Source organism: Dryobates pubescens, chromosome 21 (assembly GCF_014839835.1).
Source record: "Dryobates pubescens isolate bDryPub1 chromosome 21, bDryPub1.pri, whole genome shotgun sequence".
In the NCBI taxonomy this organism is placed as follows: Eukaryota; Metazoa; Chordata; class Aves; order Piciformes; family Picidae; genus Dryobates; species Dryobates pubescens.
In genome coordinates this window covers 1,621,557-1,640,100 of record NC_071632.1, presented here as the reverse complement: position 1 = coordinate 1,640,100, position 18,544 = coordinate 1,621,557, and the positions used below count along the sequence as shown (strand labels likewise).

Below are 18,544 nucleotides of genomic sequence, written 5' to 3'. Positions count from 1 at the left end.
GGTGCTTGGTGCTGTGGGTTAGTTGTTTGGGCGGTGTTGGATTGGTTGATGGGTTGGACTCGATCTTGAAGGTCTCTTCCAACCTTATTCTGTATCTGTTCATGCCCACTAGGGCTCCAGCTGCTGTGGAGACCAAGCTCTGCCAGCTGCTGCTAGGTGAAGTGAGCAGGAGGGGAGCCAGAGGGGCAGTGGAACTGGGAGCAGTGAGACTGAGCTGGACTGGATGGCTTGCCCCTGTTCCATCCTGCATGGGGAAGCACAGCAAAGGTCAGTGTGGCACAGCTGGAGTCACTCACATCCTGGGACACTCACCCTGCCACAGCAAACTGAGGTGCAGAGGAGGTGGAAAGGTCATTTCCTGGCCAGACTGAAACCCCTGCAGCACCTCTGCTGTGGGGAGGGGCTGAGGGACCTGGGCTTCCTCAGCCTGGACAAGACCCTGAGGGAGTCCCTGAAGGGATCCTGCAGGAAGGCTGCAGAGAGACTTTCCCTGAGGGTGTCTGGAGCCAGGCCAAGGGGGAATGGTTTGGAGCTGAGGCAGAGCAGGGTTAGACTGGAGCTGAGGGAGAAGTTCTTCAGTACAAGCACAGCAAAGCTTAGTGTGGCACAGCTGGGGTCAGGGACACCCTGTGACACTCACCCTGCCACAGCAAACTTCAGAAGAGGAGGAAGCATCCTTGCCTGTCCAGACTGAAATACCTTGTTCACAACAGGAGCCTGGGGCTGGGGGAGGGCCCCTGACAAGCCCTGGTGAGTCTGGGCAGCAGCACTTCCAAGCTGAGAGGACCAACTGGCATTCATCTGCGCTTGCCTGGGACTGCTAGAGAAAGCACCAAGCGGTCAAACCCCTGGAGGAGAAGCCACAAGGATGTTCCAAGGGCTGGAGCAGCTCTGCCATGAGGCCAGGCTGAGGGAGCTGAGGCTGTGCAGCCTGGAGAACAGGACTCCAGGAGGACCTCAGCTGCCTGCCAGGACCTGAAGGGATCCTGCAGGAAGGCTGCAGAGAGACTTTCCCTGAGGGTGTCTGGAGCCAGGCCAAGGGGGAATGGTTTGAAGCTGAGGCAGAGCAGGGTTAGAGTGGAGCTGAGGGAGAAGTTCTTCAGTGTGAGGGTGGTGAGACTCTGGCACAGGCTGCCCAGGGGGGCTGTGGCTGCCTCCTGCCTGAGGGTGCTCAAGGCCAGGCTGGATGAAGCCTTGAGCAGCTGAGTCTAGGTGAGAGCTGTCCCTGCCCATGGCAGGGGGTTGGAGCAGATGAGCTCCGAGGTCCCTTCCAGCCTGAGCCATTCTGTGATGCTCTGAGTGCAGCTAAGGCTTAGCAGCTGAAGGCTGCAGCCCCTCTGCTCTCTCCAAACCCACCATTTGCCACTGAAGACCTTTGCCTTCACTTCCTCATTCCACACACTGCAAACCCTCTCAGTACCTCCTGCCTCAGCAGCACTCCTGTGGGTCCAGCAGTCCCCCTGCACCAAGGCCCGGGCCGAGGGCGCTCTGCAGGCCCTCCAAGGCAGTGTGCTGCTGCTCTGCTGCAAGGGCCCCTCCTGAAGCACAGACCACACTGCTAAGAAAAGCAAACATTTACTTCAAATTGCAGAGTAGGCTTCTGAATCACAGAGAAAAGAGAGAAGCAGAACAGTGACCTGACAGCAGTGCCCCCCTGTGCAAAACACCCCTGGGCCATACAAAACCCAGGCCAGCAGGAGGTGCTGAGCCTCTCACAGCTGCAGGATGAAGTCAATAAATACAGTAGCTAGAAGATGCCCCCCCCCTGTGACAGCCCAGCCCCTGCAGTGCCTGGGGAAGCCTCTTTTCTCCTTGGGTTAGTAGCAAAGTCCCCCCCTCCCCTCCCCTCCCCTCCCCTCCCCTCTCCCCCAGAGTGAAAGTGAACAATGTTTAAATAAAAACCAACTCCAATATTGATCTCTAGGAGGAGGATTGGACACAGTCCTAGCTCTGAAGTGCAGAAGTGGGGCTTGGGCTTAGGTCTTCCTTTAAATTACCCCCCCAGCCCCCCAGCCCCAGCCAAAGGAAACTGCTGTCTGAGGAGGAAGGTTGCCGAAGTTGCATAAATTCCTTTGCTGCTCCCCCCGCTGGGAGGCAGCTCCTAAACAGTGCTGAAACAGGAACGTTCCTCCTTAGGCAGGGGAAGGGGAGGGCTTGGCCAAAGCCCTGGAGGATGTCCTGCTCCCCCCTGTGTGCCTTGCTGTCTGCTGCCCTGCTGGCTGTGCAGGGGGAGGACGCAGCGTGCATCATACGTCCAGGAAGGCGGCGGGGGGCGCGGCGGGGCCCCCGCGCCTCGGCGCCTTCTCCTTGCCCCGCTCCAGCTTCTTGATGGCCTCGCTGACGATGCACACCGAGGAGGTGAGGCCCAGCAGGAACAGGAGATCTGCAGGGAGAGGAGTGGCCTCTGTCAAACCTGCTGCCCAGGGCAGGCTCACAGCGGGGCAGGGCCTGCCCGCTGCCTCCCAGCCCCCACGGGCGCTGGGGGACTCCAGCCCACCCCAGCAGGGCCACCTCAGGGCGCAGCGAAGCAAGGAGCCCCCTGGGCAGCACCAGGGGAGGAAGGTGCAGAGTGCAGACACAAGTCATGGGATCACAGAATCAGTCAGGGTTGGAAGGGACCACAAGGATCATCTAGTTCCAGCCCCCCTGCCATGGGCAGGGACACCCCACACTAGATCAGCCTGGCCACAGCCTCATCCAGCCTGGCCTTAAACACCTCCAGGGACAGGGCCCCAACCACCTCCCTGGACAACCCATTCCAGGGCTTCACCACTCTCATGGGGAAGAACTTCCTCCTCCCCTCCAGCCTCAATCTCCCCACCTCCAGCTTCATTCCATTCCCCCCAGTCCTATCACTGCCTGAGATCCTGAGCAGTCCCTCCCCAGCCTTCTTGGAGCCCCCTTCAGATACTGGAAGGCCACAATGAGGTCACCTCAGAGCCTTCTCTCCTCCAGACTGAACAGCCCCAACTCCTTCAGTCTGTGCTCACAGGAGAGCAGCTCCAGCCCTCTGCTCATCCTCATGGCCCTTCTCTGGACACCTTCCAGCACCTCCAGATCCCTCTTGCAATAGGGGCTCCAGCACTGGAGGCAGTACTCCAGGTGGGGTCTCAGCAGAGCTGAGCAGAGGGGCAGAATCCCCTCCCTGGCCCTGCTGGCCACACTTCTCTTGCTGCAGCCCAGGCCCTGCTTGGCTTTCTGGGCTGCAAGTGCACACTGAGAGCTCCTGGTGAGCTTCTCCTCCCCCAGCACCCCCAAGTCTCTCTCCTCAGGGCTGCTTTCCAGCCAGTCCCTGCCCAGCCTGGATTTGTGCCTGGGATTGCCTCCACCCAGCTGCAGGACCCTGCCCTTGGTCTTGTTGAACCTCCTGAGGTTGTCCTGGGCCCAGCTCTGCAGCCTGTCCAGGTCCCTCTGGATGGATCCTTCCCTCCAGCTGTCAGCAGCACCACACAGCTTGGTGTCATCAGCAACCCTGCTGAGGCTGCACTCAATGCCCCTGTCCATGGCACCCACAGAGATGTTGAACAAGCCTGGCCCAGGACTGATCCCTGAGTGACTCTGCTTGTCCCTGGCCTCCCCTGGGCCATGGACCCACGGACAGCCACTCTCTGGGTGCAGCCCTCAAGCCAGTTCTGTATCCATCTGGTGGTCACCCATCACACCCCTGTGTCACCACATGTGCACAATCACAAGTGCAGGCATGCCAGCTCAGAGCTCTTCAGTGTTTCACAGCCTTCCTGGCATTCACACCCATGAAAGCAAGGAGCTCTGAGCAACACCACTGCCTTCATGCTGAAAAGCTGCTTGGTATCAGCACAAATGACACCAGAGCAAAACAACCTGTTAACAAAGATCTGCTTTAGCCATGGGGTACAGGGGGCTGCAGGAAACCAGAGGCAAGGAGCAGAAGCCCTCAGGAGGCCAACAGCTTCTTAAAGGCCTCCTGGCAGTGTAACCTATGACCATGCAGTTAGAATCACAGAGTCAGAGTTGGCAGGGCTGGAAGGGACCTCAAGGCTCAGCCAGCCCCAGCCCCCTGCCATGGCCAGGGACACCTCACACCACAGCAGGTTGCTCACAGCCACCTCCAGCCTGGCTGCAAACACCTCCAGGCAGGAGGCTTCCACCACCTCCCTGGGCAGCCTGTGCCAGGCTCTCACCACCCTCATGGGCAACAACTTCTTCCTCACAGCCAATCTCAATCTCCCCACTTCTAGTTTTGCTCCATCACTCCCTGACACCCTCAAAAGTCCCTCCCCAGCTTTCTTGGAGCCCCCTGCAGATCCTGGAAGGCCACCAGAAGGTTGAGGATTTCTAGCTAAGGGAGTGGCCACTGGAATGTGCTGCCCAGGGAGGTGGTGGAGTCACCACCCCTGGAGGTGCTCAAGAGGGGATTGGATGTGGCCCTTGGAGCCCTGGTTTAGTCAGGAGGTGTTGGGTGACAGCTTGGACTTGATGCTCTCTGAGGTCTTTTCCAACCTTATTGATTGTATGAACACTTGCTGAATAGCAGCATCAGTGCTGCTGCACAGCTCCAGCAGGCTCTGCTTTGGGTTCTTTTGCCTGCAGCAAAAACCTGAGCATGCATGAGGCACCTGAGCAGGCACCGGGCAGCTGCACAGCACAGGCACTGCAGGCAGGGCTCCCAAACAAAACAGCTCAAAGGATGAGTCTTTGTTTCACTGAACAAGAGACAACCCCACCCAGCCCAGCCCAGCCCAGCCCAGCCCAGCCCAGCCCAGCCCAAGCCAGGGGCAGGCTCCCATCCCTCGCTGTGATGCCAACAGCCAGAGAGAGCTCCTGCAGGATCACCAGCTGAGCACATCCAGCTGAGCACATCCAGCTGAGCACATCCAGCTGAGCCCCCAGTGCACAGCCTGTGGGAAAGGGAGCTGTGCTTACCCAGGACACTCAGGCTCTCTGTCTGGAAAACCTTCTGCAGGGGAGGGAAGTACACCACCAGCAGCTGCCCCATGATGGACCCCAGGACGGCGTAGCAGAACATTCTGTTGCTGCAGAGTCCGATCTCAAACACCGACTTGGCCTGCAGGGTGAAGCAGACAGGGCTCAGTGCCTCCCAGCTGGGCACCCAGGCTGTGGGAGACATGTCAGGACAAGTCCCTGGGGTCAGCCAGGACAAGTCCCTGAGCCACTTCCCTCTGCTAAGCGAGAGGCCAAAGGCTGAGCTCCCAGCGCAGCGGCAGTGCCCTCTGCACTGGAACTGTTCCCTGCTGGCCCTGACAGCTCCCCAGAAAGCAGCCTGCAGGCCAGTGAAGCAGGCTGGCAGTGCCCTTCTCTCCAGCCAGTGCCCTTCAACCCAAAATGCAGTCAGAAAGAAGGGTTTAAGAATCTCCCCTTGCCTGGTGGCTTCAGGGCCAGCTGAAGGCCTCCAGGAGGTGTCAGAGGCTGAACTTTCAGGGAGAAAGCCAACCAAGTGTGAACAGCAGTGAGAGGCCAACCATGCTCCAGCTTTTCACAAGGTCCTTGCTTGTGCCAGGACAGCAGCAGCTCCTGCAGCTCTGCAGCACCCAGACCAAGGAGGGAAGCTAATCCTTGTCTGCCCTGCTAAGTATGTGGAGCTCTGAAGCTGAACAGCAGCTGTGAGGTAAGCTTGCAGGAAAACCCTTGCAGGAAACACTGCAAGGTCTCCTCTCCAGGAGAGCTGCTGTGCTGATTGTGGACCCCCCCTGCAAAGCAGCAGCTCACTCACCTGAGATCTGGAACTCAAGGCATTGAACATGTCAAAGAACACAAAGCAGGTGAAGGTCATGGTTGTGTCTCGGGGGGTGATCACGTTGTCTCTCAGCTGCAACAACAGAACAGGGCTTGAGCAAGCAGACCCCCCAGCTGAGCTTGGCATCACACAGTGGATCACAGAGCCCCAGAGCTGGCAGGGCTGGAAGGGACCTCAAGGCTCAGCCAGTCCCAACCCCCTGCCATGGGCAGGGACACCTCACACCACAGCAGGTTGCTCACAGCCACCTCCAGCCTGGCTGCAAACACCTCCAGGCAGGAGGCTTCCACCACCTCCCTGGGCAGCCTGTGCCAGGCTCTCACCACCCTCATGGGGAACAACTTCTTCCTCACAGCCAATCTCAATCTCCCCACTTCTAGTTTTGCTCCATCCCCCCCAGTCCTATCACTCCCTGACACCCTCAAAAGTCCCTCCCCAGCTTTCTTGGAGCCCCCTGCAGATCCTGGAAGGCCACCAGAAGGTCTCCTGGGAGCCTTCTCCTCTCCAGCCTGCACAACCCCAACTCTCTCAGGCTGTCTCCAGAGCAGAGCAGCTCCAGCCCTCTGCTCCTCCTCATGGCCCTTCTCTGGACACCTTCCAGCCCCTCCAGAGCCTTCCTGGCACAGAGGCTCCAGAACTGGCCCCAGAGCTCCAGCTGTGGTCTCAGCAGAGTGGAGCAGAGGGGCAGAATCCCCTCCCTGGCCCTGCTGGCCACACTTCTCTTGCTGCAGCCCAGCCTCTGCTTGGCTCTCTGGGCTGCAAGGTCTCACTGCTGGCTCCTGTTGAGCTTCTCCTCCCCCAGCCCCACCAAGGCCTTTTCTTCAGGGCTGCTCTCCAGCCAGTCCCTGCCCAGCCTGTGTTGGTGCCTGGGATTGCCCTGAGCCAGCTGCAGGACCTTGCCCTTGGTCTTGTTGAACCTCCTGAGGTTGTCCTGGGCCCAGCTCTGCAGCTTGTCCAGGTCAAACTTCTTACCCCAACTGAAATCCTAGCAGGTAGGAGAGGGAAGCCAAAGCACTTGCTGCTCCCAAGGGGAGTCAATGAACCACACAGCAAAGCATATAACCATCAGCAGTCCCAGGCTGTGACTAAATGAAGCCTCCTGGCCAAGCACAGGGAATATGCCAAGAACTCCAGGATGTGCTACCAGAAGTTCAGGCAACATTTGTCTCTTCTGGGAAAAGAAAGCCCAGTGGCTGCTTGCTCACAGCCTGGCTTGGAAGGGTTGTACAGTGGCTTTCTGTGGTGGTCTAGAGCCAGGCAGAAGCTCCTTCACCTCTTCCAGAAGGGGCAAAAGAGAATCACTCACCCACAGGATGGGAAGTTTAGCTGGAAAGGCCATTCACAACCACACAGCAGTACAAAGCAGCTCAAACACACAGAATCCACAGGCTGGGCTTAACACAGAGCCACATTAAGCCAAAGCTTCACCCAAACCTCCCTTTAAACCAGGCCAACCAGCCCAGGCCTTCATGCCCCCTCCCTACCAAGCCTCTCTGCTTTCCATACCACAGCACTGTGATGCAGCTGAGATGTGGCTTGGCTGCTCCAGACCTAATTGGTCAACACCAGGCCTGCCCTGCAAGAGAGAACAGCCTTGGTGCTCTCCCAGGAGCAGAGAGGGAGGGGAAAGGGAAGGAAACTGCAGCCAGCTGTACAGGGATGCAGGGCCTCTGGGAGTGAGATACACCTCCTGGTCCACCTCCTGCAGGTCTGCAGCTTTGTGGTCCTAAAGGCATCCAGCCCCTAAACCATCACCCCTTCTACAGGCCACTGCTTCCAAAGGAGATCTGAATGTGGCAGAGTCTGAAAATACAGAGTGAGGAGTAAAACTCTGCTCCTCAACAGCTGCTCCCCAGACCCTTCCCCTCTGCACCCTGTGCAGAGTGCAGGATTCCTGAGCTGACCAGCTCCTCAGCTGTGCAGAGCAGGCCAATCCCATTCCATGGGAGCCAAGAGCAGCAGCCTCACCTTGGCACCCTGGGATGGCAACATGCTGCAGGAGCCACCTCCCTGACATGCTGGCAGCTCTCCCTGGGATGAGCTGTGGTTGGGTGTTCCTGGCTAAGGGACTGAGAACAGAGTACAGCAAACAGCCACTCTGAGCTGCAAGGGAGAGCTGGGCATGAGGGACTCAGGCTGGGAGCAGCCTGGGGGGCTTGGGGCTGCTAGGGACTTCTGTTAGTCAGCTACTTCTGGTCAGGGCCTCAGTGCAGGGATGCTGCTAGGGATATACTCAGGACTTCTGCTTCTGTTAGCTGCTTCATCTGAGAAGGGCTCCCAGGACCCCTGCTGCAAGTGGGACTCAGCCTCTGTAGTTTTGGGGATCCTACAGCTCAGCAACAAAGGACTTCTGGGAGGGCTTCTGAGATTCTCTGCCCTCTGCATTTCTGGAACCTCACTGCTCTACAGCACTGGGGTTGGTGCCCAGTGGCACCTCATGGCAAGGGGTATCCAGCTGCCAGGGGACTAGCCTGGGTGATGCTGCTTTGGCAGGGGCTTGGACCCCATGGTCTCTGGAGGTGCCTTCCAACCTCTAATGCACTGTGACAGTGTGATACACTCAGCTCCCCTGGGCCAGGGAAGCAGTAACTGAGCAAGGACAGAAGGAAGCTGATGGGAATTCCCCATTCCAGCTGCTGGTAGGACACTCTGAATGATGGAATCACAGCAGTGCCAGGGCTGGAAGGCACCTCCAGGCTCAGCCACTTCCAACCCCGCTGCCACGGGCAGGGACACCTCACACCACAGCAGGCAGCTCAGAGCCACAGCCAGCCAGTTTGTCAGTGCTGTGAGCTGTGGCCTCCTGCCAGACCTACCTCTCTCCAGAAGACAAAGAGTGTGCCACAGACAATGATGACAGCTGAGACCAGGATCTTCACCACCAGGTTCTTGGTCAGGATGCTGTCCTTCACGTTCCTGGGGGGCTTCCGGATAACATCTTTATCCACGGGCTCCACCCCGAGGCTGAGCAGGGCACAGATCACATCAATCAGCACAACTGAAACCCCACTGTGTCAGCAGCAACACACAATCAGTCCCAAGGCAAGAGGAAGATGGGGGGGGGGGGGGGTTATCCCCTCCTCAGAGCCTCAGGATCATCTCCTTGTGCACCACACCCTGCAAGCAGCAGAGGGGAAATCCACCCTCAGAAAAGTGAGTTGTGTGCAGTGACAGCAACTCCTGTAACCCTGCTGGGTGAGAGCCCACAGGCAACTGACAGCACTGGGGGGGCCAGTGCTCATGTTAAAGGAAGCTGCAGCTTAAGTGAGGTCTCCCAGGGCTGTTACTGTGCTCCACCTAGCCAGGGAATCTACTGCGAGTTCCTTTCCACCTCTCCCTTCACCATCAGTCTGCAGCCAAGGAGGACAGAGGAAGTGTGGCCAGCAGGAGCAGGGAGGTCATTGTGCCCTGTGCTCAGCACTGCTCAGGCCACACCTTGAGTCCTCTGTCCAGCTCTGGGCTCCTCAGGTTAGGAAAGATGTTGAGCTGCTGGAAGGTGTCCAGAGAAGGGCAACAAAGCTGGGGAGGGGTCTGGAGCACAGCCCTGTGAGGAGAGGCTGAGGGAGCTGGGGTTGCTTAGCCTGCAGAAGAGGAGGCTCAGGGGAGACCTTCTTGCTCTCTGCAACTCCCTGAAGGGAGGTTGTAGCCAGGAGGGGGTTGGTCTCTTCTCCCAGGCAGCCAGCACCAGAACAAGAGGACACAGTCTCAAGCTGTGCCAGGGGAGGTTTAGGCTGGAGGTGAGGAGAAAGTTCTTCCCAGCAAGAGAGATTGGCCATGGGGATGTGCTGCCCAGGGGGGTGGTGGAGTCCCCATCCCTGGAGGTGCTCAAAAAAGGCCTGGATGTGGCACTTGGGGCCATGGCTTAGTTGTCAGGAGGTGTTGGGTGTTAGTTAATAGGTTGGACTTGATGATCTCTGAGGTCTTTTCAACCTGGTTGATTCTATGATTCTAAGAACCCAGAAGGCAGCCAAAATCCTGTCTGGGCACATCTGCAGGTCTTTAGGTGTCCATGGCAGCTCTCAATTACCAGCAGATACCAAAGCAAACCAGAAGGCATGAACAGAGCTACCCTGCACACACTGCAATGCAAAGGGAAACTTGGCCATTTCAGAAAGCTCACCAAAGCTTCACAGAGTTTCTTGTCCAAGCAGCCATTTTCCTCACAGCATCACAGACTGGGCTGGGCTGGAAGGGACCTCCAGAGCTCATCCACTCCAACCCCCTGCACTCAGCAGGGACATCCCCAGCCAGATCAGGTTGCCCAGAGCCCTGTCCAGCCTCACCTTGGCTCAAGGTGAGGAGAAAGTTCTTCCCAGAGAGAGTTGTTAGCCACTGGGATGTGTTGCCCAGGGAGGTGGTGGAGTCCCCAATCCCTGGAGGGGATCAAGAGGGGACTGGCTGTGGCACTTGGAGCCATGGGTTAGTTGTCAGGAGGTGTTGGGTATTAGGTGACAGGTTGGACTTGATGATCTCTGAGGTCTTTTCCAACCTTATTGATTCTATGATCTCCAGGGATGGAGCCTCAAGCACCTCCCTGGGCAACCTGTGCCAGTGTTCCAGCAGCCTCCTGGTGCAGAACTTGCTCCTACACAAGAGGACTCCAAAGCTCTATGACCAGAGTCTAAAGTAGTTGCTTACCTTTGAGCTGGGGGCCCATCCATGATAATATTGATCCATAAGATCTGCATGGCATTGAGAGGATTAGGAAAGTTCATTAATGTAGCCAGTGAGATTAAAGTCAGTGCTGCTATACTCCTGTTGAGAGAATCCATTTTCACAGCTGTCAGCATGAAACATTTCTGAAGAGGCACTGCTAACTGCTTTGTCATCAGCACTAGGACTGCTTGAGAGCAGCTCCAGAGCCTGCCACTGTGACTCCTGCCTGACACAAGCCCAGCTCTGCAGGCAGAGCAGGAGCTCACTCAGAACACTCCTCCAAAAGCATTGCTTTGGCAAGAGGAATCAGCAGATGTGCATCTTGGCCTAATCAGGCTAAGGCCAATCAGGCAAGGCCCTCCCCAGGGCCCCCCCAAAACCCTACAGAGGAGGCCTGGCAGAAGACTGGAGGGGGCTGTGGGCTTGGTGGTAGAAAGCTCTCCAAGCATGGAGGCACTAAGAGCTTGCAGTGCAGGCTGAAGTGGTTCCATGACCACCAAGCAGGGAGCACAGCTCACAGTGACTCTGCCCATGGTGCTTGACTGAACCTGCTGTGCCCTCCCTGAGAAGGGGGCCAGGAGGAAAAGGGTCACTCACTGCCCACCCCCCTGCAGATACCATTCCCATGGGAGCAGCAAGCACACTGCCCTGGCTCAGCTGCTCTTCAGTGCCATGAAGGCATCAAGGGAGTACATGAACAAGGTGGCAGAGAGGAAGAGCATGCTCCTGAACCCAGCACAGCCATAAACTGAACCCTTGGACACAAACATTTGGACTAAGGTTCAAGGACCTTGTGTCTCACACCATGTAACTGCCCCAGGGATCCTGATGTGCAAGCAGGAGGAGGCAGCCTCCCAGAGCTGTGGCAGCCTCCCAGAGCTGTGGCAGCCTCCCAGAGCTGTGGCAGCCTCCCAGAGCTGTGGCAGCCTCCCAGAGCTGTGGCAGCCTCCCAGAGCTGTGGCTGCCTCCCAGAGCTGTGGCTGCCTCCCAGAGCTGTGGCAGCCTCCCAGAGCTGTGGCAGCCTCCCAGAGCTGTGGCTATGGGGGACACAACAACTAACCTCCCCCTTCCCTGTTTATCCCCAGCTGATGCAGAGGCCCTGGCTCAGGAAGGAATGATTCCTTTCACCAAGGACCCAGGGGTAGCTATGCTGCTTCTCTCCACCCTCTGGGCTCCTGACTCTTCAGATGGGCACAGGAGCTGTGCCCAAGCCCGAGGTCTGCTTGTTGCACTTGGTGCCTTAGAAATGAAGCAAGGCACACCCTGCAGAGCACTGCCAAGGGCCAGGCAGAGGCTGGCAGCAGGCTGGGCCAGGGCTGCAGCAGCTCTGTGCCTCAGGCAGGCTGGGGGGAGCTCTGGACAGAGGTTCAGGGTTCACTTACGTGCTCAGCTGAAATCTAACAAAATTTTTTATGTTATTATAAATTCCTTTACCCTCTTCAATTGCAGACCTGCAATCAAAAACAAAGACCACATCACTACAGCCAAACCCAGAGCAGCTCAGCAGAGCCCCCAGCAAGCTCTCACTCAAAGCAGCCACACAAATGCCAGGCCACCAAGGGAGCCCTGACCTGCTGACTCTGGCAGCCAGTGGCTTTCAGCTCCACCACAGCAGTGAAATGTCAACACTCCTCTCCCCCTTGGCCAAGATTCACCACTCCTCCTCCAGGAGGCCTTTCCATTCAAGTTAAGATTATTTCAAAGCCAAACCAAACCCCTCAGAGCCTCTCCCCCCCCCCCATGACATCCTGTTCCAAGCCCCCAGCAGCACAGCATGGCCACCTACCCTTGCTGCACCACCATGAGGCATGGGCAGTGCCCACTGCTGCAGCTTGCTCAGCACACTGCTGCAAGCTACAGTGGGCAGGAAGGGTTTGCTAGGTCAAGTCTGCTCTGCTGCACATGAGGCTCATTTCCTTCTTCCACTGCCCCAAGAGCCAAGAACAATTAATTAGCATTCCTAGAATATGGCATCCAGCTCTGGGCTCCCCAGCTCAGGAGGGACAGGGATCTGCTGCAGAGAGTCCAAGGCAGGGCTGCAAGGATGCTGCAGGGACTGCAGCACTGCCTGGGGAGGAGAGGCTGAGAGCCCTGGGGCTGTTCAGTCTGGAGAGGAGAAGGCTGAGAGGGATCTGATCAATGTCTATCAATAGCTGAGGGCTGGGGGTCAGGAAGGAAGGGACAGGGACAGCCTCTGCTCACTGTGCCCTGGGATAGGACAAGGAGCAATGGATGGAAACTGCAGCACAGGAAGTTCCACCTCAGCATGAGGAAGAACTTCTTGACTGAGAGGGTCCCAGAGGCCTGGAGCAGGCTGCCCAGAGAGGTTGTGGAGTCTCCTGCTCTGGAGCCTTTGCAGCCCTGTCTGGATGTGTTCTGTGTGACCTGTGCTGGATTCTGTGGTCCTGCTCTGGCAGGGGGTTGGACTGGAAGCTCCCCAGAGGTCCCTTCCAACATCCTGTGAGCCTCTGATTCCTTTTGTAGCTTTAAGACAGAAGTTAGAGAGGCTGGGCAGGGCTGCAGAACTATGGAAGCTCCCATCTTTTTTCCTAGCAGTGTTCCCCACTCCTCACTCTCCTCCTGAGTGAGCAGACCTGGCTAAAGCATTCCAGCAGAATCCTCCTGCAGCCCAAGTCCCTTCAGACAGCCCTCCTATGGGCTGAGTGCCTTCAAACAATTCCCTTTTCTCCTTGCACCACAGTACCTTAGAAGCTTTTAACTCCCAGGTCACCCTCTTCTGAGCTACTGCTACCTTGTCCTGTCTCCTGAGGCTGTACCTCTGCTTCCCAGGGGGTCTGAGACAAGCTCAAGTGTTCTGAGATTGCTGCCTAGATCCCAAATGAAGCCTGATGTCAGTGGGGAGCACACCAGCTCTGCCAGCAGCACTGCCTGCCAAAGGCAGGGGCATGAACTGCAGAGCCAGACAGGCTCAGCTCTGCTCTCCTTACAGAGCACCACAAGAGGTGGGTACCAGGAGGTGGCAGCTTCTCACCTGCACTATTTCAATGGCTTCTGTTCCTCTCCTGCAATGCCACAATGAAGGAGTTGAAAGCAAACACAGGGCTGTGTGGGTTTGCTTTTACCAAGAGGAACTTTCTCTCCTGTTTTTTACCTGAGATTTATGCTTCTGAAGTAAAAAAAGAATGCACCAAGGCTGGATCCCAGTGCCAGCTAACAGCCTCACACTTTCCCCTCAGCTCTGGTTCCAGGTATGCCACTGCTGGAATTCCACCCAGAGAAGCAGAAGCAGGTCAGCCTGCACAACCTGCCGCTCCTTACACCTGATTTATGTGCAAGGTCAAAGCAGCAAAGGTCTAAACAAGTAAATTCTTCCATGGGCCTCCATAAAAAGGCAGAAATGCTTAGATGCCCTTCCTACAAGTTATGCTCCCAGCTCCTTGTCAAGAGGCTAACACAGCTGATCCCCATGAAGGGAGCTCTCCTGCCTTGGTGGAGAGCTCACCAGGAGCTGCCCCACTGCCCAGGCTGGGGCACTGCTGTGGATGGCAACCCAGGCAAGCCTTTGCTGAGACTGCAGAGCACGATGCAGAGGACTGCCACCTACATTATTGTCTGAAAATCATCATCCACCAGGATCATATCTGCTGCCTCCTTGCAAACATCAGTTCCAGCCTGCCCCATGGCCACGCCGATGTCCGCAGCCTTCAGGGCGACGGCGTCGTTCACTCCGTCTCCTGTCATGGCCACCACTGCCCCGTTGTTCTGCAGGGACTGGGGGAGGGAGAGAGCTCAAGTCAGCTGATTCAGCCCACAGAACAGAGGTACAAGCTTCATGCTTGCACCCCCACCCCCACTGCTTGTAACTCCGCTGCAAAACCCCAGCAGGCAGCTCTGTAAGGCAGTGAGCTCTGATGCCTGGCCCCAGGGCTCCACTGCCCCTGCTCACCAGGCAGCCTCCAGTGTAAGGCTGTACCACAGCTGCCCTTCAGAGACAGAAACAGCTCCAGAGAAGGGAAGAAGGTCCTGCATCTGTATTTGACCATTAGCACCCCCTCAAAATTCCCAGTGCCCCCCAGCTGCCTCAGGAGATGCATTCCCTCAGTGCCCCCCAGCTGCCTCAGGGGCTGCCTTCCTTCAGTGCCCCCCAGCTGCCTCAGGGGTTGCCTTCCCTCAGTGCCCCCCAGCTGCCTCAGGGGTTGCCCTCCTTCAGTGCCCCCCAGCTGCCTCAGGGGTTGCCCTCCTTCAGTGCCCCCCAGCTGCCTCAGGAGATGCCTTCCCTCAGTGCCCCCCAGCTGCCTCAGGAGATGCCTTCCCTCAGTGCCCCCCAGCTGCCTCAGGGGTTGCCCTCCTTCAGTGCCCCCCAGCTGCCTCAGGAGATGCCTTCCCTCAGTGCCCCCCAGCTGCCTCAGGAGATGCCTTCCCTCAGTGCCCCCCAGCTGCCTCAGGGGTTGCCTTCCTTCAGTGCCCCCCAGCTGCCTCAGGGGTTGCCCTCCTTCAGTGCCCCCCAGCTGCCTCAGGAGATGCCTTCCCTCAGTGCCCCCCAGCTGCCTCAGGGGTTGCCTTCCTTCAATGCCCCCCAGCTGCCTCAGGGGCTGCCTTCCTTCAGTGCCCCCCAGCTGCCTCAGGGGCTGCCTTCCTTCAATGCCCCCCAGCTGCCTCAGGGGTTGCCCTCCTTCAGTGCCCCCCAGCTGCCTCAGGGGCTGCCTTCCCTCAGTGCCCCCCAGCTGCCTCAGGGGATGCCTTCCCTCAGTGCCCCCCAGCTGCCTCAGGGGTTCCCTTCCTTCAGTGCCCCCCAGCTGCCTCAGGGGTTCCCTTCCTTCAGTGCCCCCCAGCTGCCTCAGGGGTTGCCCTCCTTCAGTGCCCCCCAGCTGCCTCAGGGGCTGCCTTCCCTCAGTGCCCCCCAGCTGCCTCAGGGGTTGCCTTCCTTCAGTGCCCCCCAGCTGCCTCAGGGGCTGCCTTCCTTCTCCTCCTTGCTGCTTTTGTGACCCTTCCAGCTGTGGAACCTCTGCTACCACCTCCTGCATGGAAACCTTACCACAGGCCCTGCTTGGAATTCACTGCCCTTTCCTCTTTTCCTGGCAGCATCACCAGCCCAGCCCTGGCAGGTTTCTAGGCGATTCAGCTGCAGTGTGCCACAGAACCTCCACCCCCAGCTGCCTGCACAGAAGGCAGTGTGATGTTGCCCACCGGCAGCAGCCCTTCCCTTGCGGGCACTGCAAGCTTCTCTTGGCAGCACTGCCAAATCCACTTCACTTCCAAAGCACATTCCTGTCTGATTTCACCCTGAGACACTGCAGCAAGCTGGAGCTGAGCTGGAGGCAGCAGAGCAGCAGCCCCAGCAGCAGCCCAGCTGAGACATACCTTGATAATCTTCAGCTTGTGGCGGGGACTGGCTCGGTAGAAGACTGCGACCTGTGGGAAGCACGAGGAAGGAGCGGTGAAACCTTGACAAGTGTGGAGAGCTGCAGTGGATTCTGTACAGCTGGAGGGCAAAAACCATCCTCTCACTGGCCAGCAGTACTCACTGGCTCCACAGCTGAAGCATGAGCCAGCTGGGTTTTTCAGAGGGCACTGATTCAGCCCAGGGCAGATCCAAAGCACGTCCTGGTAACCCAAGCGGGTGCTGCCCTATTGCAAGGTGGAAAAGGCAACCTTAAAAACCTCCTGAAATGAGGAAGGAGCCTGCTGCTGGCCTCCCTGCCTCCACTCACACAGGTGACTGCCATGCTGACCACAGCTCAGCTCCTCTGCCAGTGGCAGGGACCTCAGGAGGCTGCAGTTTCACCATTTCCTAGAGCAGGTCAGTAAGAGGTGGCAGCTGCAAAGCTCATCAATAAAGGCTCCATGCCAGAAGCAGTTCAGCTTTTGTGTGCCTCTGATCTCCCCTGCACACTGAAATTTGCTCACATGGAGTTCAGCTTTCCAGGAAGGCCACACCTGGCACTCCCATCTGTTTTCCAAGAGGCTGGATGAGGAGTCAGACTTCCCTCCTGAGACCACTCTGGGTGACTGTTCAGTTGCTGTTAACTAAATGCCTCCCCCGTAAGACAGGACTCAGGCATGCAGAGAGCACCTCTGCAGCTACTGCAGTCACTGGGGGTGCACAGCCCTCACCTACACAGCCAGTGTGCTGCCTCTGGCTGAGCTGGACTTCATTCTCCCCAATAAACCAGAAATGACTCTTTGGGACACCCTTTCTATGTCTCAGTTTGCTTCTGTGAGTCACCAAAGGAAGACACAAGGCTGATGTGCACATTTAGTACAGAATAGAGTTAACCAGGTGGGAAAAGACCTCAGAGATCAGCAAGTCCAACTTGATCACCCAGCACCATCTGATCAACTCAACCATGGCACCAAGGGCCTCAGCCAGGCTCTTCCTAAGCACCTCCAGGCATGGGGACTCCATCACCTCCCTGGGCAGCACATTCCCATGGCCAATCTCTCTTGCTGGGAAGAACTTTCTCCTCACCTCCAGCCTAAACCTCCCCTGGCACAGCTTGAGACTGTGTCCTCTTGTTCTGATGTTGGCTGCCTGGGAGAAGAGACCAACCCCCACCTGGCTACAACCTCCCTGCAGGGAGTTGGAGAGAGCAAGGAGGTCTCTCCTGAGCCTCCTCTTCTGCAGGCTAAGCAACCCCAGCTCCCTCAGCCTCTCCTCCCAGGGCTGTGCTCCAGACCCCTCCCCAGCTTTGTTGCCCTTCTCTGGACACCTTCCAGCAGCTCAACCTCCTTCCTAAACTGAGGAGCCCAGAACTGGACACAGGACTCAAGGTGTGGCCTAAGCAGTGCTGAGCACAGGGCACAATGACCTCCCTGCTCCTGCTGGCCACACTGTTCCTGATGCAGGCCAGGATGCCATTGGCCTTCTTGGCCCCCTGGGCACACTGCTGTCTCCTGTTCAGCTGCTGTCAACCACTACCCCCAGGTCCCTCTCTGCCTGGCTGCCCTCAGCCACTCTGCCCCCAGCCTGTAGCACTGCCTGGGGTTGCTGTGGCCAATGTGCAGCACCTGGCACTTGGATGGTTGCACAGCCTGGCTTCTGGCTTGCCCTCATCAGTCTCAAGCATGCTGCAGTCCTTCACAGACAGAGCAGCATGAATCTAGCAACACAGCCAAGCCTGAGCCTGGGTTGCTCCTGATGCTGGCCTCACACTCAGAGCTTAGCCAGCAGCTAGCACTTCTGTTCAGTAACTGAGAAGTATTCAGCAGTAAGTTGATAAGTAACCCTCTGAAACTTCTCAACCTGTCACCTGAGGTCCATTCAAACCCACTGAAGAGGCAGACAGCTCCTCTAAGGAACTGCACAGGGAGGGTGTTGGGGTTAAGGCCTGCAGGGGGGGTGTGGAAACTCAACCCCTTGGGCAGACCTGACTCCCTAGGTGGGTGGCAGGTGGGCCCAGGTGGGCAGGGACACAGGAGAGGGGTCCCAGGCTCATGTTTATTCCACTGCCATTTCCTGTCTCCACCCCAGGTGAGGGAGGGTCACTGCCTGTGGCTCCCTCTTGCCTCCCCCTCGCTGCCTGGGGGAGCTGCTTGCTGCTGCTGTGAGCTGGGGACCAGGCAGGCAGCCCAGTGCCACCTGCTCTGGGCCTGCCACCTCCTCCTGGGGCCTGCATCCAAAGAGACTCCTCTGCCACCTGTCATCTGGTTCTGTGTGTGCCTGCATTCACCTCCTTCCCCTGTAACCCTCTAACCTCCCTTTTCCTTAGATGCCTTTTCTTTTTGGTTAGAATTACCCTTTTTTAAACTTCCAAGTGGGTTTGTTGCCTTCCCTTTCTTCTGCTCCCCACCAGGGTGGGAGGGGGAGAGGGGAAGGGGGGTAACCTCCACCCACCCTGGGGGGCTTTTTGGCTCTGGGAAAACTCCAATGGCTCTGGAGGGGCTGCCTGAGCATGCAGCCAGCAAGGTCAGAGATGGGAGCTGAGCTCTTGAGGGAATCAAATGGTCTAACAAGCACAGGAAGGTGACAGTGCCCACTGAAAGGGAAAAGAGGCAAAAGGAAGCTTCCAGCACAGGCATTGGGAGGTAAAAACCAGACTGATTCCTTAAAGGAGGCAAAAGGAGTAAACTCACTGAGAAGATAATGGTGAGAGCTGAAAGCAAGGAATTTTCAGGTGGCCTTGTGTGGAAGCAAAAGGGGCTGGGCTGGGCTGGGCACTGGAAGCCTCTGGCCATTCCCTGGGTCACCTGCTT

General features: G+C 57.6%; 1 protein-coding gene across 1 annotated transcript in view; it reads right to left on the bottom strand.

The window, feature by feature from the left end:
- Window positions 1–2,029: 2,029 nt before the first annotated feature.
- The window catches only part of ATP2C1 (ATPase secretory pathway Ca2+ transporting 1), a 70,735-nt gene continuing 54,220 nt past the window's right edge, over window positions 2,030–18,544 (bottom strand). Inside the window, exons 21-28 of the mRNA XM_054171186.1 lie at window positions 15,713–15,763; window positions 13,956–14,122; window positions 11,773–11,841; window positions 10,373–10,489; window positions 8,551–8,698; window positions 5,711–5,806; window positions 4,903–5,044; window positions 2,030–2,383 (exon numbers count right to left, since the gene is read on the bottom strand). Coding sequence (XP_054027161.1) covers window positions 2,247–2,383; window positions 4,903–5,044; window positions 5,711–5,806; window positions 8,551–8,698; window positions 10,373–10,489; window positions 11,773–11,841; window positions 13,956–14,122; window positions 15,713–15,763 — 927 coding nt within the window. The 3' untranslated portion in view covers window positions 2,030–2,246. The remainder of the gene's footprint in view (window positions 2,384–4,902; window positions 5,045–5,710; window positions 5,807–8,550; window positions 8,699–10,372; window positions 10,490–11,772; window positions 11,842–13,955; window positions 14,123–15,712; window positions 15,764–18,544) is intronic.